The sequence below is a fragment of the Phaseolus vulgaris genome, chromosome 8 (assembly GCF_051622355.1).
Source record: "Phaseolus vulgaris cultivar YP4 chromosome 8, ASM5162235v1, whole genome shotgun sequence".
Classification (NCBI taxonomy): Eukaryota; Viridiplantae; Streptophyta; class Magnoliopsida; order Fabales; family Fabaceae; genus Phaseolus; species Phaseolus vulgaris.
Window position 1 is genome coordinate 59,963,918 of NC_143505.1, and position 24,581 is coordinate 59,988,498.

A 24,581-nucleotide genomic window follows, 5' to 3' on the forward strand; every position below is an offset into this window, starting at 1 on the left:
GATTTAACCACTATTGAACCGATATTTTTGTTCCAATTCAACTACTAATTCACTTTTAAAAACTTTGGCTCTTTTTTTTTCCTTTCTAAATATTAATTGATATTTTTGTCAATCAGTTATTTTCGTTGAAGAAAATATTGTTTTTTTTTCTCCGAGGAGGAGTAAATTGTGATATTTTCAATTTTTTTTACACCTAATCTTCTATCTTAAATTATCTAATACCAGTATATGTGGTGGATTTAAATTTGGGTTACTTTCAACGTGGTCCATATAACATGATTTATTTATTTTTATGTATATTTGTATATAAACATGAAACAAAAATTACATTATACATAATTTTAATTTTAATTTTTTTTATGATATATCATAAAAACTCGTTTTCAACAGATAGGTTATAGGAGACTAATTTTATAAAAAACAGTTCAAACTATGAAAACAAATTAAAAACGATAAAGGTTTGAAAAAGGATAAAATTGGTTGATAAAGATGAAAACAAACTTTTTAAAAGATAAATAAATATAATTAAAAAAGATAGAAGATGACAAATAGTACCATAGTTTACCAAACAGTAAAAAGATTTTCCAATTAGGTGAACAATACAAAAGAGAAACAAAAAAAAAAACAATTTCCCAAAAAATTGGAACCCTAACCCAATATATGTAATCGAAGTTATGAAAGTAGAAGAGATACAAAGTCCTGTACGCAATCGTTTCAATTGAATCGAGACTCCATCTTAGACTTCCCAAAGCTCTTATCATCATCGCATTCCCAACTCAGAAACTGCAAAGAAAGTAACTTTTTTTTCTCTCACACTCATCAACTTCCCAATTCGCTGGAACAACGATTGGCAACAACAACCTTTTATGACGCAAAAAGCCCCCAAAACCACCTCGTACCCTAATTACTTTAATTTTTAATTTTTTCGTTTTTTTGGGTTTTTTGGGTTCTTCAATGGCGACGGATGCTAGGGCGAAGTTCCAGAACGCGGATTTCCGCCCAGATTTTCACGCGGACTTAACGGTGTCAACTCACGATGGTCTCCAGTTCTGGCAGTTTATGATCGCCGGATCCGTCGCGGGCTGTGTTGAGCACATGTCGATGTTTCCCGTTGACACTGTTAAGACCCGTATGCAGGCCTTGGGCTCCTGCCCGGTCAAAACCGGCACGGTCCGTCAGGCCCTAAAGTCCATTCTCCAATCGGAGGGCCCGTCGGCACTTTACCGCGGTATCGGTGCAATGGGCCTGGGCGCTGGCCCGGCCCACGCCGTCTATTTCTCCGTCTACGAGACTTGCAAGAAGCGGTTATCCGAGGGGAGCCCTAACAACGCCGCCGCGCACGCCGCCTCTGGAGTCTGCGCCACCGTGGCCAGTGACGCCGTGTTTACGCCGATGGACATGGTGAAGCAGAGGCTGCAGCTGGGGAATAGCGGGTACAAAGGGGTTTTGGACTGCGTGAGGAGGGTCATGAGTGAGGAAGGGTTTGGGGCGTTCTACGCCTCTTATAGGACCACCGTGTTGATGAACGCGCCGTTCACCGCTGTGCATTTCACGACCTATGAGGCTGCGAAACGTGGCCTCGTGGAGGTCTGGCCCGAGAGTGTTGACGATGAACGGTTGGTTGTGCATGCCACCGCCGGTGCTGCTGCTGGAGCCTTGGCTGCCGCAGTTACGACGCCGCTTGATGTTGTCAAGACTCAATTGCAGTGTCAGGTATAGTTGTAATACTGATTACTGATATTGTTGTTGTTGATATTTTTCAATTTTCACATTTCCTTACTCGTTGTAGTAGTTTTGAACTATAGGAGTTTTTGCTTACTAGAGTTTTGAATTGTTTAGTGCATGGCTTTAAGGTTTATTATATGAACAATGTGACTGTGGTATGGAAAATGAAGTGGATTGTAGTATCTTATTTAATTCAAGAGTCTGGCAATTGCATTTGAACGATGCTAGGGTTTCGTGCATCACCTTTCCTATAGGATTCAGTATATTGAATAATATGGATGCTTACAAAAAAAATGTGGCTGTGGTGTGGAAATGAAGTGGATAGCAATATTTTGATCGTTTGTGTTACATTTCCTTTATTCCATCTGTGTGCTTGCTAGTATGAGATAGTAATGTTGGCTTATGTTTCTGTATTGTTAGTTTCGTGGTATGTTCTTTGTGCTTCTTTGGCATTTTCGTATGCTATTCTTCTACCGCGACTGAGGCTCTGGGAAAAGTCAATCCAAAGGAAAGTAGTCCTGTTAAAACTGCGGGGGAACATTTTGCACTAAGTATAGTTTAACTGTAATTTTGGATTTGGTTTTTTAGAAAGTCAAATGAGTATGGTTGATTCATGTGTCAACCCCACTTGTTAGGATAGGGGCTTGGTGAGTAATGGGACATTGGGATCAAAATGCTGCCTCAGATGCTCCATAATAAGTTGTGTTGTGCTCTTGGGTCTGTTTTCTTATGACTGCAGAGAGTTTGGGCAGCCTTGTTGTTTTCCTCTATCTAAATAGAACAAAATGAAAGTGGATGCCAGTGAAATATAGAGCTTTAATCAGACAAAAGGAGTTTTAATGACCGATTACAATGGTTGGAATTTCTCCGAATGTTTCTTTCAAAACTTGTTGCATTTTTTGTTCTTAAAATGGGATGAGTTCTTTTTTACGATTCTACAATCATATGTAGATCGAGGAGCCAGCAAAGTCATGTGTAGATCGGCATCCTTTTAAATTTATATGGGGATTATTATGTCATCTTTTCACTGTTTATATGGGGATTATTTTAAGTTTATAAGGCCACACACATCAGAGGAACCTGATAATTTCAAGCAAAAATATGTTCCAAATTGAATTGAGGTTTCTGCACTAATGTCATGAATTTTATTATTGTTGTTGTTGTTATGGTGTAATATGGTGCTAATTAAGTCCACACTTTAACTAGAAATTGATTGTGTAAGAACTTTTATTATATGAATTTGATAAGCTTTTTTGAAGATGGTGAAACAGGATCAATCAAACAACAATTCTTTTAATCTTTTCTTTTCTTGGATAGTAACTTGACATGGTTAATATTTGCAGGGTGTCTGTGGTTGCGATAGGTTCAAAAGTGGATCAATTGGGGATGTTATTAAAACAATAGTGAAAAAAGATGGATATAGAGGGCTCATGCGAGGTTGGATTCCAAGGATGCTATTTCATGCTCCTGCTGCTGCTATTTGCTGGTCTACATATGAAGCTGGAAAGTCCTTTTTCCAAGATTTCAATCAGCAGAAAGACACTGGCACTGTTACCTAAATATCAGAGTTAGAATATTCATCATTCTTCGCTTCCATTATTGATGATTGTGTCTGTCAAAATCGATAAAATGGCACAAATGGGGTGAAAGCAAGCAAGCATTTGAAGTTCTGCGTTCAAACCCCAAATAATATACAGAAGACATCGGATTAGCCTACAAATGGAGAACTTGCAGTCTACACATTGTTACTTTTAATTGTGATTTTCCGCCGGTTTAGATTTTTTCTACAGAACATTATTCCATGGAAAGGCCTGTACACCATTTTTGCCTTAGTTTCGTGCAATTGTAAGTTTTAATTATGTGAAACATTATATGATATTCTGAAATTTAGGGATTTCATTTCCTCGCTTAAATTATTATTTGTTATCTCCATCGATTCCAACTTCAAGTTGTTCCTCCATAAATTGGTTAAAATGGGGAAAACTGAGTTTTAGTTGTTGGGATTTAGATGGATAATAAGAAAAGTAGGAGTACAAAAATGAGAATGTTCAAATGAATGGCCAAGCATATTACAAAATATAGACTGCAAATAAATGTTATTCATGAGTTTCTCAGTCTAATAACACTTATTTCTGTGTACAAAAGCCATCTTAATCAGGGATGTTTTAGCTGAAGAAGAAAAAAGTGAAATATTAAATGGCTGATAAATTAATTATGCAAATTGTTTCTCGTGCAACAAACATTAATTTTAGAAACGGTTTGATTCAATTTGTCTTGTATTTGTTTTTGACAAATTAAAAATTGAGGTCAGTATTTCTTAATAAAACCAAGGCAATGCTCCCTCCACCATATCAATTTCAACATGCACCCAATTATTGAAAATAACAAAAATACAATAGCCTTAAATAAAAAGAGGGTGTAAATAAAAACTACTTTCAAAACCTTTTATCCAGAAATATTCTGAATTTGATATCCGGAACACATTTTTGAGATCTAGAAATTTTTATCCGGTATTTTCTATTTTTGTTTTGAATTTTTTTTATCCAAAATGTATTTTATTTATTTATTTTTGAATTATATTTACTATTCTAGATTTTTAAATCCGGATTAAGGGTAATTTTAGAAGTTTAGAAAAATAATAGGGTGCAGAATTGATATGGTGCAGGAAGAAATTTCCTAAAACCAAACTGGACGATGCTCACGGCCCATTTTGATTTGCTATTAAGATCAAGGAATTTACTTCCTGTACTCCCATTTTTAACCTACACTACCATAATTGAGGGAAATGACCGAGTTACTCTGTCTGCTCCTATCTCGCTGCATCTCACCGCTGCCACCGCCACGCCATCACAATAAAGTTTTTTCTAGAAAACAAATGTGTTCTGCAAAGTTTTTTCCGAAACACAATTAATGTGTCTTGAAAAACTCATTATAAATGTAAAAAATTCTATTATGTAAAATTTGTTCCGGAATATATTATATGTCTTCTTTAAATTTTATTTCAAAAACTTTATTCTATTTTGAAAAACGTTTTATAATGTAATTTATGAATTTCCAAAAGTGTGTTCTGAAATTGATACCGGACGAGTAAATATTGATCTCGATAACCGACTGACGGTATTAAAGAACATTTTAAAATACATAATAAGTAACATTAACGAGAGTTATAGTAATATTTAATGAGTCAATTCATATTTGGAATCGTTCAAAATCATTTAAGAAACACTTCACAGAAAGAAATCAATTCTAACCATTTAAACTCTGAAACACTTATTAATTCATTTGAATGTTTTGGTTTGGTGTAAGAACACCCTACAACATAAAATATACCCATCCATTCCAAAACAGAAACCAAATACTGTAAGAGGTAAGTCATGTAAAGAGTGTGAAACAAGAACAAACATCATTAGGCAGAGAACAAGCAGAGGTGGACTGAGTTAATGTAATTAGTGATAATTCAACTTATTCAGAAGTAGAATGTACAATATTTGGATTATTTTATCCTCCTCCTTTTTCCTTCTTTCCCCTTTTGCAGATGCTATTTTTACCTTTCTTCAAGCCATTCACAAAGATTACATCTAACTGGAAACATATCAATATCTGGCTTGGAATTTCTCTCAGGATTTTTTTTTGGTTGCCAAAATTTTTATACTGATCCTGTCTATACAAGGTCCATGTGAATCAAACAACTGATAAGTGACAGAAATAGGATAATGGGTATGCATAAATTTGCCAATGTTTGACTTCACTAGCTGGAGCCCCTACCTCCTACAAAAACACAGAATTAAATCACTAATGTGCTAAATACTTCATTTTCAAGACATGAAATTGAACCACAACTATAAAGTCAACTACTATATTTCATTCACATGAATAATTGCACAACTATAAGAACAACCACCACATGTTCAAAACAACTTTTCCAAAATATTGATTATAACAGCTTAAAGAATCAACATGAACTATATATAAATTTAAGAGTCGGAGGGAACCATTATTTGGTGGGAATTTTCAACTTGCAAATGCTACATACCAAAGTATATTTTCTATAAGTAACAATTAATTACTTTCAAATTTTCTATTAAATCAGTAACACAACAATCAAGCATCTTGTAAACAATATACCTGTAAAGTCATTTGTTTGTCCCTTATGTATATGCAGCAGCTTGAAGTTCGCTGTGTCTGTCCCTTTTGCACCTTATAACTTTTGCTTGATTGTCTATAATTTCTAGAACCTGGAAAATATGAACTCTACTTTAAAATCCAAAAGTTATTTTCTGTCAATAATGATCAAAAAGAAAAAGGAACTGTCAACATGATAAACTGAATTTACTTATAAACTGTGGAAATTAGTGAGCTCAGTGGAAGCCCAGAAGAAAGCTTGAGAAGAATGTGATTGTCTCTAATAATATTTAGTACATAACCAAAGTATTCAAATCCTATTGACTCCACCCACATAAATTTTTTAACTGAGGGATATAAATAATAAGTACATTATGGTCACGGATTTGTTTTACCTCTGGTCTTGAATTAAGAACTCCACTGGACATTCCAACATCTATACGCCATATGTTACAATTGTATTTACTGCAGGAATCAAAGAACTGGTTTCAATAAATAGAATATAGTATTTTTACCGTTTCTGTTAGCTCGAGGTTGTTTTAATTTGAAGAGATATCTTCTCTTACCAATTTACACCTGTAGTTTGAGGAGTATGCCCGACCACCATTGACTTAGCACCAACTGCTTGCAGTGTCTCGTCAAGAATGGAACATACCTGGAAATCAAATTTAGTTTCAAAATGTCAATCCATGTCAGCTTGCAACGGAATTCCATTTGCCTGCTAAGGATGTCACAGAACAATGGGACATAATTTAAGAAACATTTGACAAAGCAGTACAAAAGTCCTCTTACTAACTTAAATCTATTCTGACATTTTTCAAACTAATAAAAATTGTTGTGCAAAGATGGAGTCAAGAAGCTTGTTTTCAGGAATAGAATTTTGTTTTTCTGGGTATGTCAGATGACCATTGAAGACATGAAACAAAGTTGTGACTTTGATGTACTTTGTAAAGATCCATGTTTCTCTAAGTAATAGACAATGTAATTCTCATTAGTTAATTACTGTTTTCTTCTTCCAGGTAATATCTTTGCTGCATCATTATATCACTTTTTTTACTGACAGAGGTGTTTTGTTATCATATTTTAGAAAGGAAAAAAAGAAAAAGGGGAATTGCACTAACCATAAAATTTTTATAGGGAACAACAAGGATACTTGCCATCTTTTCTATTAATCCCTCATATGATCTTTGTACTAATTACAAAATAGTATTACAATGCCATCAATATAATTACCTGTTTAGCCTCATAGTCCACTAAATCTGGTGCGTCTCTTGAATATAAACGATTCCAAACAACACTATCATAACCCCTAGTGGCAATGAAAGGCCTTTTGAGAGTATTGTCATTCTCATACTGACCTTTCATCCACTCAGACACTTCTTTATTCATCCTCTCTAAACCATATGCAACTACAGGAAACAAAAGGAAGAAAATATAGCAATACAGCATATAATTCTCAAGTAAAAAATCCATCTCAAGTTAAACAAAATCAAAATGGCAGAAAATATTTACCATGGTGAGGAAGAAGTCCACCATGGCAGAAGACCCAGTCATTGACCTTAAGTACAACAGCATGCCTTGCAAGCTCACGTGCAAGAAGCCCACCGGGCCTAAAGAGGACTGATCTGGCTATGACTCCCTTTTGCCTCTGTCCTAATAATTGGAAAACTTCATCAAAAAACAAAGACACGATATTTCTTTTTGAAATAAGAAAACTTGTCTTGTACTTAAAAGGTGACAAAGTATTTATATACAGATACAAGGACATGATCATATAGCTCTTTAAAATCATTTAAAGTGAGCTTAAAAGATCTCCTTTAGTTTAGTTTTATCTAATTACAAAACTCATCAAGTAAATTAGTTAATTATTCTATTATAATTTAAATCCTTTTCCTTTAGTTTATCATGCACACATGCCTGAAGAAAAAGCCCTCAATCTGTAAAATTTACATGTTATTGTGTTTTCACCAAACAGTTTAAGCTTTTAGGATAGATGGATCATGAATTGGTATGAAAATCTTGTAACCATGTGATCTAAAGTTGCCATAATTTTAGCATAGCTGGTTTTTGAAAAGTACTTAAGTTTTGGAATTCTTTTTTTCTTTATGTTTTTGTCTAGTATGTTGATGTGTTGATTTTGGGGTACGTATATATATATATATACACACAGACACACATACAAGGTTTAAAGAGGTTATGCTTGATGAAAAATAAAAATAAAAATAAAAATAAAAATAAAAATAAAAATAAAATAAAATATATATATATATATATATATATATATATATATAATGACTTAAACAAGAATAAGTACTTCTGAAAGAAAAATGGCACAGAAATTTATAGTACCTCCAATAAATTCCAATGTCCCCAATAACCTTTTGACATTGTTCGATCTTCTTTCCACCTTTCAGAGACATTAACCCAAGAAGTAAAAGTTTGTTCCCAGTCATTTTCAGAACCATTGATATATTCTAAGAAATCATTAGACTCATCAAATCCTCCAGAATCGACATATCTGAAATCCCCTTCCACATTCATGGTCTCATGATTTCCATTTACCTAGATGAAGCAAAGTCAGTTAAGGAAAGTTACTTCAACAGAAGATAATAGAAAAATAATGAATTGCTTTCTTCAGAGTTTACAATCTTCTACTTAACTTAACACTTAAATTTAGATGAAGATGGAAGGAAAACCATGCTATAGTGCACTTAGATTTTACAATATCCGAGGTGATTTTGACCATAATATTAAGATATTAGAGATATTAATTTGAATGCTTTTAATTCTGTATAGCAGTAGCTGAAACTTTTCAAAGTCACAAATGACAAACCTGAAACACAGCTCCACCTTTTGCTTTTGCCTGTTTATCCAACGATCGCAGCAAGGATAAGATGGCAATTTCATCTTCACCTCGATCTAGTATATCTCCAAGTTGAACCAACACCTACGGATGAAAAAGTAAATTCATATGTTAGAATCTCTTAATTCTGTGATATTCCTTTTTTTCTTCTTACTTTTCAACTTTTGCTAGAAATGCAGATAGTAGAAGACAATAAAGATTCTCAATTTCATCTGTACAAGTTGAGAATTTCATAAACTTAGTCCTTTTCTACTACAACAATAGCATACAATAGAGGCTACTGATTAAAACTAAGAGCAATCTATTTTTAGAAACGGTAAGCATACAGTTTCTCCACCAGTCCACAAGTCTTGACCATCAGAACTCAACACACCGGCCATTTCAAGAGCAGACCTGGCTTGCTTAAGATCTCCATGTAGATCTCCAACTATGTAAGAAAATTAGCTTCAATAAGACATAAATAACACATAACATGGAATAAATATTAAAACAAGGTTAGAAAACGATAAGCAAGAACATCAAGAGGACAGAGAGTTAATCACACGACACCATCCAGCCATCCAGCTCATAGAAACTCTTCAACACTTTGATTTTGAGAATTTACATTAAAGTTCCACAATCTAAGGTAATAAAATAGAGAACAAAATTCATACTACAAAAGTCAATAAAAAAACTAGTGGTAACTAATAAAGAAGTGCATTTGTATATAGAAAAAATAGGATCCATCAAGAAACTCTAAAACTGAATAGTGAAAACATTATGAATTTATGATATATGAGGTCAACAACACTTCAAACCTTAACACAGATAATCATTAAGCTGCAGTTGTAATTTTGTTTTAGTCCAAATGATCCACATTAACATTTTTTTTTTCCATACACAACACACGATAACAAGAATAAACACAAAAACCATATATAATGAAACTTAGCAGTTCACATTCAAACCAACACAAGTCAATATATAATCCACATTCTAACAACCCAAATGAATACATTCCAAGCATTCAGCCAAAATTATACTTTAAACATGACTACAGTGGAAAGCATTTACATTTCTTTTTCTTTTGCTAACACCGACAAACCAACAAGGCAACTATTCACGACTATGCTAAGCATACAAAACCAAATAGATCAATTCCACAAAAACAAAAAGGGTATAAGAAAAGCAAACCAGCAAGAATTCTGCGACCCGGAGCAGAAACAAAAGTTGGGGGGTCTCCACTGACAACAATGGGTTTCAAGGCACCATGATTGTAGTTGTTGTCGTTGTTATCAAGAAGCAAAGAAGGATAAGAAGAAGAAGAAAGAGAAGTTTCTGTAGGCTTGCGAGGAAGAGAAGAAGGTGGAACTGGAAATGAGTTTAAACACAGTGATGCCATAGATTTGAAAGATCATTTGGTAATTGGTATGTTATGTTGCCATTGATTACACTACTTTGAATGAAACCAGAAAAGACACTGTTTTGTGACACAGAAACATCCTCAGCCAAGCATTTGGTATATGTGTTCCTTCCCCGTACGTGGGAACTGACAGAAGATAAAGATAGCATTTTTATGTGCTTGCATTCTAGCTTCATACTTTTTTCTTTCCAATTTTTAGCTAGAAATAAATGTTTTTGGTTCTTTATCTTTTTAAAAAAAACATTTTTTACATTTTAAAATTAGTTAGTTAGTATTTAAATTTTTAAAAAATAGAAAATTTGGTTATTTTTTGAAGTATATTCTTCGGTTTTAAAGGAACTCAATATTTTATTATGATATTATTTAAAAATAAATTAAATGTGACGTAAAATCTAAATATTAATAGATATAAATGTGGCAGTGTTTGTTAAAACTGCCGGTTGATCAATTCAGTTTTTAAAACTATAAACTGAATTAAATGCTGAAATTATCTAAAATTTATTTATACACTTTAATTAAAAAACAAATACTAGTTTATATTTACATCTAGCACTCTGAGAGATTTATGTTAAAGTATAACAAATTTTAGTTATATTGGAATTTTCTATTTATCTTTGAGTTATCTTTTAAATTGTAGTTGAAGGTAGTGTGAATTATTTTACATGAAATTACAGCAATATTTCTACTATTTGGGAACCATTTTTTTCCATCAAAATATAAATTTTATAGAAATAAATATCAATATAAAAAATCATCAAGCTGAGATCAATTGGTAAAATATTGTTCTAACTTGCTTAATAGTGTAGAGTTTAAGTCCTTGATATGCAACATTTTTTTAATACACGAAAGGAGAATTTAGTTTTGGGCCATCATGTTATGTTAACATAATTATCTTTTTTACAAAGAAATGCATATAATCACACTTTTTTATATTGTTAATTTTCTTTTATGTAAATTAGATAGAAATGATTGCATTATATAGGAGTGTATTTTTTTTTATACAAAACTGCATTGATTTAAATATTTTTTTATTATCCGTAGAGTTTTTTTTTTTATAAATCTTTCTTTATTATTTATTCGTTACAAATTTAAATGGCAGTTATCTGTTAGTGAATTTTAGTTTTAATTTTTATAAAATAAATTTTCTTTTATATCAATATCTCCAAAAGTTAAATTTATTATTTTTATCTTTCAGATTTACTTTAAAGTAGATAAATAATATTAAATTTAGAAATTATGATAAAATTTTGGAAACATTACGTATATACACTATAACATATATATTACAAATAGTTATTGAATTTCATACAATATTTTAACAAAAATAAGTAAAAATTTGTATTTAATGACATCATTTCGTTTTAGAATTAACACTAATTAGTATTTAGAATATAAAATAATTAATAGTTAAAATTTTTGTAACTAATTTATAAATTTTTGTTAATAATAAAAATTAGTTTAGATACTAATAGTATTTTATTAATATAATAATTAATTATTTTAAATTATTTTTCTTCAATAATTTTATTATATTAAGTGTTTAAAATTAATTTTTATTAATAATTTTATTGTATTATGGAACAACCTAAAAACCCTACATTAATCACAAGACTTCCTGGGTTGCAAACATGTTAATTATTAGTAAGAAATGAGGTTTTCTCATATGAAATTATTGGCTACGAAATTGCACAAGATATTGTTTCATTCACTTTTAGCAATTAAAAATTTATATTAACAAAACCAAATTTATTAAACTCTTAAAACAAATGGCCACTTGGTTTAGATCAAATTAATCAGATTGATTGAGCTACCAAATCATGGCTTAAAATCTATCAAATATAACCCTTCTTTAACTCATTCCATCAACTCGTTACACGAATTTTAAGAAGAAAATATACTTGCATGTAATCCATTGCTGTAAAATTTAAATAATTTCAGTATAAAAAAAGTGCATTTAAATATGATAAGAGAATAACATGAACTGGTACAGAATTTAAGTTTTCTGAAAACAGAGACTGCAGGTATAAAATAAAGCCAACATTCCTACTTTGGCTTGGCACCATGTAATATATTTGAAAGAAAAGCAGTGATATCAGTTTCTGATGATCCCCCACTTGCAATTGCACTATGGCATAACTGTTTCAACTCTCTGCTTTTTTTCCTCATCACTTCATTACTACCAAAATCCATGAACTTTCTTATAAGATTAGCAATTTCATTTTTTCTGATCAAAGTGTCATCTTTTACCTCCTTCTTCACCCTCCACCCCACCTTCCATTCCTCCACTAAAAACTTACCATTAAGGGGTTGGTCCAGAAATATAGGAAATGTCAAAAAAGGAACACCACTAAAAATACCTTCTTTGGTAGAATTCCAGCCACAATGAGACCAAAACCCCCCAATTGCAGGATGCTGGAACACCTTCAATTGGTCACACCATGGCAAAACTAGTCCTCTATCCCCACACAACTCTTTCAACCTACCATTTTCTCTGGGTTGCACCCACAAGAACCGAACACCGCTATCACCCACACCAGCAGCAATTTCATCAAATTGTTCATTAGAAACAGAAAGAAAGCTCCCTTGAGAAATGTACAACACAGAGGCAGAGGGTTGGTTGTCAAGCCACTGAAAGTAGCCATGTTTAGAGGCATCAATGTGGCCATTGGCAAAACAAGGTATGGCAGGGCCAACAGTGTATATAGGTATAAATAACTCTGCTTTCAAAGCATCAATAGCTTGAGGCTCAAGTTCATATATGGTGGGGAATAACAGATATTGCGCTTTCTGCACCCACGGTATAATATTCAAAGCCAATTCCAACAATCTTCGACTACGCCAACTTTCATCACTGAATGGAAAATCTGCCAGACGAATTGATGAGTTCCCCGGAATATAATCCACACGTTTCTCACCATCTTCTGCAACAAATATCTTACTTTTTAATTATTACATCAAGAATTGATATGCAGAATTGAGTGGAGAAAAAAGTAAATTAACTTTAGAATCTTATAGATAGATACACATGATATTATAGTATAGAACAAATTTACACAATTTTGATAGTTAGAATATTAACACAACATTGGAGAAAATTTGCGAGTTCCATTTTAAGACATATATATAGAAAGATTACCATCTTATATACCACGAGTCACAAAATCTCTATTTAAATTCATAATCTGAATGCTAAAAATGATTTACATCCCAAAATTTAAACTTCAGACCGATAAACAGTTCTGCTTTTTTTTCCTAGTTAAGAGAATGTGACTTTTTATCAATAAAATTCCTACATATATAAAGAGATTCAACCCACACACAAATCGAGGGGAAAATTTAATTTAAGTAGTGGTACAAGTTAAAAATAGTCTGGGAATCGAGTCTAAAGAGCTTCCACGAGTCTACATAGACTCGCGAGTTTGACAACCTTGACTGTGGCCAATATCTATTTGTTCTGCCTCTCATATCTTCTTTGTGAAAATGACACAAGTTTAATAGGTCCTTTAAAAAGGTTTGTCAAAACCCAAATTGTGGCATTATCTGATCAACTTTATGAAATTCCACTATGGCAAAACATATCAAAAGAACGATCATCCGACTTATAGGAGAATAAAAAAAAATTATCGTTAATACAAGTTAAAAAATGTTGTCAAGATTAAATGTATGTATGATCTTATTAAGAACCTGTTTTGGCTTTAAGTGACCTAAGATCTTTCTTATTAGATTGATTGTACTCGTAGGTGTGTGTTGTCTTTGCATAATTATTGAAGACATTGGCATAGGACTTGGTTTTGCACTTGAAAAATGATTTATTTTATCTATACAATTACTTTTAACTTTTGCGGTTCTAATAAAACATGTTATTTATGAAAGGTGGTCTCGTACAACTATGCAAAGGCAACACACCTACTAATACAATCAGTCTAATAAGGAGGACTTTGGACTAGTTACAACCTAAACAAATTCTTAATCAGATTATACATACATATAATCTTAACAACATTTTTTAACTTATATTAAAACATTTTTTCCAATTCTTGTGGATTCCTTACAACAGAAACCAAGTTAATCCCTTGATTACTACTAAGGTTTCTCTTATTAGTCGGGTGATTGTTTTATTGATTTGTTTTGTCAAGTAGAATTTCATCAAGTACATCAGGTTGGATTTTGACAAACTATTCCAATGGACCCATTAAACTTATATAAACTTCATAAACAAATATGAGAGGCATAATAGATAGATACTAACCACAATACTATAAAACGTGGATAGCAATGTAGAATGATCGACATAATAGTGTCATTCAAGAAATTTAGTTAAATGGTAATGATGATTTGCATGATACCACAATATACATGTAATTTTACATTAATCATATTTTTCGCTACATATCGTCTCCACAACCAACATCCCACAACAATGTAAAAGTTTTATTTTTTATTTTTTATAAAAACTCATGATAACTATCACTATGAATTTTCACATCTCAATTATATGATACCTCAAAATCCTCCAATCATATATCATCACATAAAATATGACATTAAAGAGAAAAGAAACAAATATAAGAAAAATCCTCCAATCATATATCATCACATAAAATATGACATTAAAGAGAAAAGAAACAAATATAAGAAAAAGGAACATAGGATATAATTATTGCCTTCCCTAGCTTTGTAACTAATTTAATTGATATAATAAATTAAAAAGAATTAAAATTAATATATTAATGAAATGATCAAATTATTATAAAATAATAATAATAATAATAATATTATTATTATTTATTTTATAATTAATTTTATATTATATAATATCCTGAAATATGTTTATGTATGTAATTAAATAACATAATTAAAGGTTAGACATGTATATAGTTTTTAAATTCTCTCAGCTGTATATTTTTTCACCTCATTCATTTGTTTTATTCTTTTTCGCAAATCAGTGAATATTATCGAAAATAAACAATGGAGTATCATCGCGTTTTAGTCCACTTGTAGAGAGATTGAGTGAAGTTCTAGAACAGTCATGGTAATTTCCAAACATGGTTTTGTGATGGTAACTGACCTGATACGTTTACAGGGTAGTGGCCGTTTCGCCGGAGAAGATGGTAGTGTTTGAGAACGGCGAAAAACGACGCGGACATGGGCCAAAACGACGCCACGGGAATGTTTCTAGCGTTGGCGACGCGAACCACCCAGTAGAGGAAAGTGTCGTATATGATTACTGTGGGTGGAAGGTGAAGACGGTTGAGAAAGTCTTCAAAGGGCGCTTCCATTTTGGTCATAACGGCTTCAAAGAAGGTGACGTAGTCGTTGGCTCGACCCTCTTCGGAGGGAATAACGTTGGGGATTGTGGCAAATCGGAGGTTGTCGGGTTTGGAGTCGGAGTCGATGAAGCCGAGCCATTCTTCGGTGACGACGAAGGTTACCAGGATTTGAGAGTTTTTGGAGAGGAGCAACTTGCAGAGGTTCATCATGGGATTCACGTGACCTCGTCCTGGGTACGGCACCGCTACCACGTGGCAGACCATGGTTGGTGGTAGTTGAACCGGATGCCCCATAGATATAAGAACAGTGCAACAAGCAGAGTATGGAAAAATGTGAACAGAGCACGTCACTTTTCAATGATCACTGCACACTCCTCTGCAATGATCACTGCACCCACCTCTGCAATGTTCAGATACAAGTCTTCAATGTTCTTTGTTGAGTCATAGTCTCTTTTATACTCCACAACGAGTATTAAAACACTAACTTTTTTGGTTTTTTTTTTTACATTTGGTGTAATTTTATACATAAATTATCCGGTAAATTTTAAAAAATTAATTGATATGGGTAACTCATGTTTGTATGATTCCATTTCTTATAACTAGTTAAGTGTAAGAAATAAGAAAAAACAATTGTTGATAAGTTGAAAATCTTGCATTATATTATAATTAGAGAGAAGAATTTTTTATTAAATGAAATTATTTTAGAATTATATTGTATTACATCCAGTTATAAATTCTGCTGATATATGTATATGGTGCAATTATCTAAGACAACATTTTATAAAAAAAAATTGTGCGCAGGGAATATAAGTACCGAGAAAAATAGTATTAGAGTAGAAATGATACAGGAAATATAAGGATCGAGAAAAATAGTATTAGAGTAGAAATGATACATGGTACCTGAATATTTTATTATTAAAGTGAAAAGGCTATATAAATAGAAATTTAGTTATTCAGGTTTCATTTTAAAAAGAACTATCATATCTAAAAACTCTTTTTTCCTTTCCTCTACCTTCTCTCTAAAATCTCAACCTCCTCGTTCATCTGTTTGACGATCGGAGTCCACCATTGGACTCTTGGCAGCGAGATCTACAATATTGACCGTTCAGAATCTTTCATAGAGTATGTTCATTTTTTGTTCCCTTTTTCCTTTCCTCTCCCTTCTCTCTTGGATTTTGACCTCCTCTTTCGTCAATTTGATGATCAGAGTCTGCCATTGGACTCCTGGCAGCGAACTCTACAAGATTGACCGATCAAAATCTTAGATAGAGTAAGTTCATTCTTGGCTCTTTTTCCTTTGAGTTAGTTTTGATCTGGTTGGGTTGCCTTTTAATTTAAGTTTGCATGTGAGGTTTTTATCTTCAGAACTAGTCTCTGTTAGCTTAGGGTCCTAGTGATGTAGTTAGATTTGTGATCAGGACTCTGTGGTGCAGGTTAGGGTCTTTTGGTGGGTTTGGAGCTCTTAGTGAGCATCTGCTAAAGTCTAGGTAAAGGAAGCTAGTTTAAAATCTTCAATAGAACCCTACGTTAGAAGATTTGAATGTGTGAGTGTGACGTGATCACCAATTCCAAATTTTGTTGCAAGATTTCTTGTTTTGAGTAGATTGTAGTTTGATTGAAATTGAAAGTGTTGTGATTGAGAATTTTTTGATTTAAATGGTTGTAGAATTAGAAATCATATATATATATATATATGTATAAATGGAGATAATAACTCAATGATTCAATGAGAGTGACTGTATCATGTTGAACAGGAACTACCAATGTAATATGTAGATTTATAATTTATGAATCGAATGAGATGTTGATTTATAATCTGATAGGTATATTAAGTTATGCAGAATTTTTCTGCATATTTCGCCCAAGCTAGCAAGTTCTAGCTCAAGCTAGAAAATTATGGGTGCTCCCTAGAGGATTTTAGCTCAAGCTAGCGAATTTTAGCTCAAGCTAGCGAATTTTAGCTCAAGCTAAAATTCTGGGTGCTCTGAGGATTTTAGCTCAAGCTAGCGAATTCTAGCTCAAGCTAAAATTCTGGGTGCTCTCTGGAGGATTTTAGCCCAAGTTAGCGAATTTTAGCTCAAGCTAAAATTCTGGGTGCTCTCTGGTGGATTTTAGCTCAAGATAGCGAATTTTAGCTCAAGCTAAAGTCTAAAAAAATAATAATAATAATAATAAATAAATAAAAATAAAATATATTAAACTAATTTTTATTTGCTTTTAAAAGATTGATTGATTTATTTATATATAGTTTTTCTTATAAAGTATGTAAACTGTTATTTCATGTATAGTTAATTGAAAATCTCTTTAATTAGACATTTATATGATTAGTCAATGAATTGTTGTGTATTTTGGAAATTTTAAACATTGGTATGATTTGATTGTTTGATGGTGGATATTTTGAGGTTTAAAATATGAATTCTAATCAAGACATAGTATTTTCAGGAAAGAAAATACCGTGTTAAGATTGTTTAGGATGTGCATTGACTAGAGATTCGTCTAGAAGGAGATATCCTGACTCTCCTGATATAATGGAATCATATAGATGAAGTTATTCAGGTGGTGAGGGTCGAAAGAGGTTCATATGAATAGGTAAGTTGTTTGAAAGATAATTAACTTGACCTGTTATATGAATTAACCCTGTCATACTAGGAGAGAGATGATATTGAGATTAATTATGCGCATAGCTGTGTGGATTTCACAGTGATGTAGTATGACAGGTGCAGATCTCTGAGTTTAAGTCAACGCACGAGTCTTTCGGAAGTAGAGTCAAGTGTCTATGTGTTATGAGTCAGTAGAAGTCTGACATGAGAAAGATGAATATTGCAATTGTTGATAGACACTTGATGGTTATGTGAAATGCATGAGAAATGATGAATTTATGTGGATGTTTAAACTCATATTTGTGTTATAAGTTTTAAAAATACCTAGCTTACCCTTTGTTTTGTTTTGTGGTTGTTTTTCTTTGATCTGTGATGATCGTGTATTTTACACGGGAGCAGATGATGTTACAGGTGATAAAGTTTCTCGGTGAGAAGATGGATAATGGAAAATGTTTATTTTTCTTTTAAAATTTTGTTTTAAAATTTATGTAAATGTTTCAAGTCTTATGAAGAGAGAGATAATTTGAAACATTATAATAATGAAATTTTAGATATATTTGTATTATGTTTATATATTTATTTTAATATTTCATACAGATTATGGTTATAGATATGAAAAAAATATAGGATGTTACAGGAAATTCCACTTATTTTTATTTTAATATTGACACAATTTTAGTGTATTAATTTAAGTATATTATGATGTAAGTTCGAAGTTATGCAAAAATAATAAATTTTTAATATCATCTTATTTGAATTAAAATAGTGTGAAGATAATATGATTTGAGTTGTGCTTTTATATTTTATTGAAGTGGTTTACCATTTACTCAAATTTTGCATGAGATTTTTTTTTTTAATTTTGATTTATATTTTTTTATATTATTATTTATATTAATATTAATACACACGTTTTTAGAAAAGTGATTAATATGTTATTATTGATTGTTTATATGAAGATATTATTTGTGAAATTTAAAAATTAATATTGTATATTTATTTAAAAATATAAGATGAATAAGTAATTCTATAAAAAAATAATATATGTTAAAAATACAAAAGTTAATATAAGATTTAAGATTAGGGATAATATGGAAACTAGTTGTTTAATTTATGTAGTTATATATTATTATTTGTTTGATTATTTTGTGGGATAATTAGAGGAAATGAAGCTATAAAATAATAGTACAAAATAAAAATAAAAAGAAAATTAATAATAGAAATTTGAATTAAATTTTATTATCAATCATTTCTACATGGACAATAGGTTGTACTATAATCTTCTTTCCTACAATAAAAATACTTTTTTATTTAAAATTAACTCATCCATTTTATCATGTGGTTCATGTGACATCGTCCTGGGTACGGTCCCGCTACCACATGGCCTGGTTGGTGGGTGGTACTTGAACCGGATGCGCCATTGAGATAAAAAATTGTTTTATTTTAATTATTTATAATTTTTTAATTTTAAAAATTATTTTAACATTTTATATTTTACTTATATTTTTGTTTAAATTTTTTATTTTTTTATTATAAATATTAATATTTTAATGTCAAAATATCATTTCTCATTAAAACAAGAACAGTGAACCAAGCAGAGTATTAAGTGATGAGAGAACGTGACTATTTAATGATCAGTGCACCCACCTCTTACCCAAGAAGTTCGCAGACAAGTCTTCAATGTGCTCTTTTTGTGTCATAGTCTTTCTTATACTCCACAGTATTAAAACACTAATTTTTTGGATTTCTTTTTATACATAAATTATCCTGTAATTTATATAATAAAGTTGTCTCATGCATGATTTTAATTTATATTAAATTATCTTAAAATCGTGTCAATCCTACAGGATTTCATTTAAAGAATATATAAAAATAAAATTAATCGTAATCAGTATAATTGTTCACACAATAAAAAAAAACAAACCTAAAGAGCATCTAAGACAGGAATGATACAAAAGACCAATGTTAAATGTGTTGCATCCCAGAGTGGCATGGAGAATCTGAATCAAATGTAAGTAATATTTCACTGTTTCAAACTCTCATTATGGTACCCATTGTTGGGTGAGAAATAAAAAAAATTACTGTGTATAAAGAAGACATGAAAATTAAGAGAATAAAAAGTGAAAAATATATAAAACTGTACCGACCAGGTAGTCGGGAGTGATGACGTGGCAGCAAGCGATAATATAGGCGTGTTGAATGGGACACCTGGCTGACAGAAGGGAAGTACATCGGGAAGTCTGTGTAGTCGCCAAGTGTTGGCTTGGCGTTCTCCGATCTCTAGTATATGTAAACCAGCGGTCACCAACTTGCGTCGTAGTCGCCGTATGTGAGTTATGGGAGACCAGGTGGTTGGAGATCGCCGAGAGGGGCACATCGCCGAGAGATCAGGAAGGCTTGCTTAGGGCCTTCAAGGGGTACGAGTACAAAGGACGAGGTTATCAGATGATCATTCCCTAGCCAGAGGTCGAGGCAAGGGAACAGTTTCCCAGAACATGCATGATGTGCAAGTAATGCAGATCGTGATAGCGGCAGGCGAGACCACAGAGAAGGTATGCATGGTGACACCCCATGCTCGCCACTTAGAAGAGATCGCGTTCCAAGGAAGCTATGCACTGAGTTACTCCCTGCTTGGGTAACTTAGTCAAATAGCTCGAAGAGTAGAGGTGACGCTCAGGTAGAAGGGAGGCTCCAGATGGTGACACGTGTACAGCTGGATGCGAGTCACGTGTCCAGAGGTGTAACCGTCAGGAGAGAGAAAAACGCTCAGGTATATAAGGAATTCTAACGGACTTCTGAGGTACGCGCGTTTAGAACACTTCTTTACGCTTGTGAGAACACTTGAGTACGCTGAGAGAGAATATTGCATGGTTCCTTGAGTTTTTAGCTTTTCTCTGAGTATTTTGGTGATTCCGTCACTGACTTGAGCGTCGGAGCGCGATCGGCCGCAGTGGCGCCACTCTGTTTCTTCAGGTTCTTGCGAGGATTTGAGACTTGAAGGACGGAAGCTAGCATGGTGCAAAGCCGATCCAGAAGGAGGTACCTTCGACGTGGCAAGACTCTTGCGCTCTGGTCAACCGGCAGGATAAAAAACGAAGAGCATTTTAAACTCAAATTATTACTAATTTTATTTAAAATAAAATTACATAATTAAATATAATATAGTATGTTACGAAGTGAACTTTAAGCCTAACTCAACCCCATAAAATCGGCTCATAAGATTGAGGTTTGCACCCAGTTATATACAATGAAAGACTCTAATCTCTAGTCGATGTGAGATCTACATCACACCCCCTCACGCCAGCCGAGGGTGATATATAGAAGCTCGTGCGTGGGATAACATATTATAGGTGATGGCCTGATAAACCAAACAAATACTCGGTAGGATAGGATCAAAATGACTCTGATACCATGTTACGAAATGGATTTAAGCCTAACTCAACCTCATAATACCCGCTCATGAGGTTGAGGTTTGCACCCAGTTATATATCAATTAAAAAAAATATAATTTCAATCACACTCATCACATCGTTCACAACTTTTATAAACTTTTTTCACACTTTCTACTCTATTTATCTTAATCCAAACACCCTAACTTTCTTCACATTTTCTCTTCAAATCATTTCAAATCTACTCCCTCATATCAACTCCATGATCCAAATAAAAACTATTGAAGCATAGAGAATCTGAATCAAATGTTAATAATATTTGACTGTCCCTATCAAACTCTCATTATGGGAGCATGGAGAATCTGAATCAAATGTTAGTAATATTTGACTGCCCTACCAAACTCTCATTATGGAAGCATGGAGAATCTGAATCAAATGTTAGTAATATACTGCCCTACCAAACTCTCATTATGGGAGCTTCATGTATCACACCACTCTCACTTACTAAACCCACATTATGGGAGTTTCATGTATCAGCCAACTCTCACTTTAGAATTTTGGCTTCGTAAGATCAGAAGTGGAAAAAAATTTTGATCCTTTTGGTGGGATTCTTTACTTACAACTGATTAATTTTGTATTGAATTCATCATCAACACTTAGATTTTTACTTTTTCAATTACTTATTTCTATAATATGATTAATTCTCTTTTATGACATTGTTTTTATAGAAATAGAGTTTCATTTAATTTTGTTGAAGGTTGTGTTTTTCATATCTCATCTTTATGCCTGTAATATTGCTATTGTTATTTACTTTTTACATATGGACTTTAAAATACCAGTGTTTTTTTCTCTTTTGCTTTTTATAAAACAATATCAATCCTTAGTCATTCATTATATGGAGTACATTTGCTTCTTCTCATTTGGTTTTTGCAGAAAATATAAGAACTAGCATGTGGGGAATCTAATTAGTGTTCACGGACATCACTTTTAAAAAGCACACAGTAAAAGTATGCACGGTCACCTCTTCCGTGAGACTACTTAACATCCTAAGATTTAAGAGGGAAACGATATTACGAGAATGTGTGGAAAAAATTTATTAAAGTTGGTGAATGATGTGATGATTGTAAATATATTTTAATTATTTTTTAATGGTATAAATTATAAGATTACAAATTTATCTTTGTGTATAAAAAAATAATTTTGTATACATTTTAGTTAGTTAAAATAATGTAAAATTTTAATTATAAATAAAAGAATACAAGAATATAAAATTAAAATAATAATTATTAATAATATTATTATTTAATACATTTATTTGATTATTATTAATTTATTTAATTTATATTTATTATCATTATTTTAAAAATTTATTTTAATTAACATTATTATTTTATAAATTAATTTTACATATTATTTTTATTTTAATATTTAAACATTTATATTATTAATATTAATACAAAATTTACTGTTATAAATATATAAATATTTATATTATATTATTATAAAGCCTAAAATTTTAAATCATGTATTTTATTAATTCTGACTAATAAGGAAAAAATAGATAAAAAATATATGTACACTGCATGATTAATTCATAAGAAATTTTATGAAAAAAATGAGGGCGTGCATGTTACCACATTCTTAAGTGGCTTTCTTACTTGGCTCAATTCCCTATCTAGCATCATTTACATCTTTATTTCCCTATCTAGCACCCTTTTGTTTTTATTTCCCTATCTAACACTCTTTTATTTTTTATTTCCCTATCTAGCACTATTTTAAAAGTAAATAAATAAATAATAAATTATTTTTTTTAATAATTTTAATTTTGAATGCATTAAAAAATAAATATTTTTAATGTTTAAAATAATTTGAAATATAATTAATGAATGAATAAATAAGTTTTTACAAAATAAAAATAAAAAAGTAATAAATTAAAAATGTTTACTTTAAAATTATTTTTTTTAAAAATGAAGAAAATAAAAAATTAAACTCTACAACAACATAAAAGTTGAATCTATAAACACAAATTAGTATTTATTTTTATTATTATTGATGATGTAATCATGTTAATTTCAAAGTAAAAAATACATGACATATTTATAAAAAAGAACAATGTCAATTAGTATTAATTAATAGTGGACACATAAATAATATTGAAGTATTTACCTAAATGCAAAATTCTAAAAAAAACTAATACAAATGTTACACTTAATGCTTAAAAATGAGAAGAAAAAAATGCAAAAATAAATAAGTCTAGAAAATAAAAACAACAACAATAAAATAAAAACAAAAACCATAAATAAATAAATAAAGATTGCAGAAAAAATAATAATAACTAAAAACATAAAAGGTATAAAATAAAGAAAAAACAAAATAAGATAAAGATAAAAGATATAAAAAAAATCAAATAAATCAAAACAAGATAAATATAAGAGATATAAGACGATATTAAATAAGTATATGTTGATCATGAAAAGGAAAATAAATGAGAGATGATCATTCATTTAATATGTTTCTAGTTATTATTTTTTTTTTTGGCATTCTTTATTTATTTCTATTTATGTTTTTATTCATTAATTATATTTCTAACTATTTTAAATACTAAAACTATATTTTTTTAATGCATTCAAAATTAAAATTATAAAAAAATTTACTGGATTGTGCAATTCTCGTCATTAATTATGTTTCATTTTGCACAAACTATTTAATGAAAATATCAAATGAATGATTATCTTTTATTTATTTTCCTTTTTATGATCAACATATACTTATTTAATATTGCCTTATATCTCTTATCTTTATCTTGTTTGAATTTTTTTTATATCTTTTATCTTTATCTTATTTTTTTTGCCTTTATTTTATATCTTTTATGTTTTTAGTTTTTTTTTTTCTGTCATTCTTTATTTATATCTATTTTTTGTTTTTATTTTATTGTTGCTGTTTTTATTTTCTATACTTATTTTTTTGGTCTCATTTTTAAGCATTAAGTGTAACATTTGTATTAGTTTTTTTTAGAATTTTGCATTTAGGTAAACACTTCAATATTATTTATGTGTCCACTATTAATTAATACTAATTGACTTTGGTTTTTTTTATAAATATGTCCTGTATTTTTTACTTGAAATTAACATGATTACATCATCAATAATAATAAAAATAAATACTAATTTATGTTTATAGATTCAACTTTTATGTTGTTGTAGAGTTTAATTT

General features: G+C 31.1%; 3 protein-coding genes across 6 annotated transcripts; 1 reads left to right on the plus strand and 2 right to left on the minus strand.

The window, feature by feature from the left end:
- The first annotated feature begins 613 nt into the window (after nucleotides 1–613).
- On the plus strand, nucleotides 614–3,638 carry LOC137825940 (uncharacterized). Its single transcript, XM_068631753.2, has 2 exons — nucleotides 614–1,713; nucleotides 3,069–3,638. Exons 1-2 carry the CDS (start codon nucleotides 955–957, stop codon nucleotides 3,282–3,284), a joined length of 975 nt encoding a protein of 324 aa, XP_068487854.1. The 5' UTR covers nucleotides 614–954; the 3' UTR covers nucleotides 3,285–3,638.
- Nucleotides 3,639–5,131: 1,493 nt separating this feature from the next.
- SLP1 (Calcineurin-like metallo-phosphoesterase superfamily protein) lies at nucleotides 5,132–10,309 on the minus strand. Of its 3 annotated transcripts, none has more exons than XR_016514893.1 (10): nucleotides 9,884–10,309; nucleotides 9,037–9,137; nucleotides 8,681–8,794; nucleotides 8,197–8,409; nucleotides 7,360–7,500; nucleotides 7,081–7,256; nucleotides 6,414–6,502; nucleotides 6,243–6,312; nucleotides 5,851–5,960; nucleotides 5,132–5,493 (listed from the first exon to the last, which is right to left on the minus strand). XR_016514893.1 is itself a non-coding variant. In XM_068631421.2 (10 exons), exons 1-9 carry the CDS (start codon nucleotides 10,089–10,091, stop codon nucleotides 5,874–5,876), a joined length of 1,194 nt encoding a protein of 397 aa, XP_068487522.1. In that variant the 5' UTR covers nucleotides 10,092–10,282; the 3' UTR covers nucleotides 5,132–5,493; nucleotides 5,851–5,873. The 3 variants fall into 3 exon arrangements, 2 of the variants coding, with proteins under 2 accessions (XP_068487522.1, XP_090150108.1); XM_068631421.2 differs by having other exon boundaries at nucleotides 7,360–7,495; nucleotides 9,884–10,282; XM_090293982.1 differs by lacking the exons at nucleotides 5,132–5,493; nucleotides 5,851–5,960; nucleotides 6,243–6,312; nucleotides 6,414–6,502; nucleotides 7,081–7,256 and having other exon boundaries at nucleotides 7,453–7,515; nucleotides 9,884–10,238.
- Nucleotides 10,310–12,052: 1,743 nt separating this feature from the next.
- LOC137826393 (UDP-glycosyltransferase 87A1) lies at nucleotides 12,053–15,808 on the minus strand. Of its 2 annotated transcripts, none has more exons than XM_068632352.2 (2): nucleotides 15,181–15,808; nucleotides 12,053–13,030 (listed from the first exon to the last, which is right to left on the minus strand). In XM_068632352.2, exons 1-2 carry the CDS (start codon nucleotides 15,674–15,676, stop codon nucleotides 12,156–12,158), a joined length of 1,371 nt encoding a protein of 456 aa, XP_068488453.2. In that variant the 5' UTR covers nucleotides 15,677–15,808; the 3' UTR covers nucleotides 12,053–12,155. The 2 variants fall into 2 exon arrangements, with proteins under 2 accessions (XP_068488453.2, XP_068488452.2); XM_068632351.2 differs by having other exon boundaries at nucleotides 12,053–13,033.
- Nucleotides 15,809–24,581: the final 8,773 nt, after the last annotated feature.

Bases quoted from the DNA above. Each gene is read 5' to 3' on its own strand.
- SLP1 (XM_068631421.2), bottom strand. From the start codon at position 10,091: ATGGCATCACTGTGTTTAAACTCATTTCCAGTTCCACCTTCTTCTCTT. The intron at 8,795-9,036 runs GTATGCTTACCG...TTTCATCCGTAG, and splicing joins TGTGGACTGGTGGAGAAACT to GTGTTGGTTCAACTTGGAGA. The intron at 7,257-7,359 runs GTAAATATTTTC...TGTTTCCTGTAG, and splicing joins TGGACTTCTTCCTCACCATG to TTGCATATGGTTTAGAGAGG.
- LOC137825940 (XM_068631753.2), top strand. From the start codon at position 955: ATGGCGACGGATGCTAGGGCGAAGTTCCAGAACGCGGATTTCCGCCCA. The intron at 1,714-3,068 runs GTATAGTTGTAA...TAATATTTGCAG, and splicing joins AGACTCAATTGCAGTGTCAG to GGTGTCTGTGGTTGCGATAG.
- LOC137826393 (XM_068632351.2), bottom strand. From the start codon at position 15,676: ATGGGGCATCCGGTTCAACTACCACCAACCATGGTCTGCCACGTGGTA. The intron at 13,034-15,180 runs GTCAGTTACCAT...TATTTGTTGCAG, and splicing joins CTACCCTGTAAACGTATCAG to AAGATGGTGAGAAACGTGTG.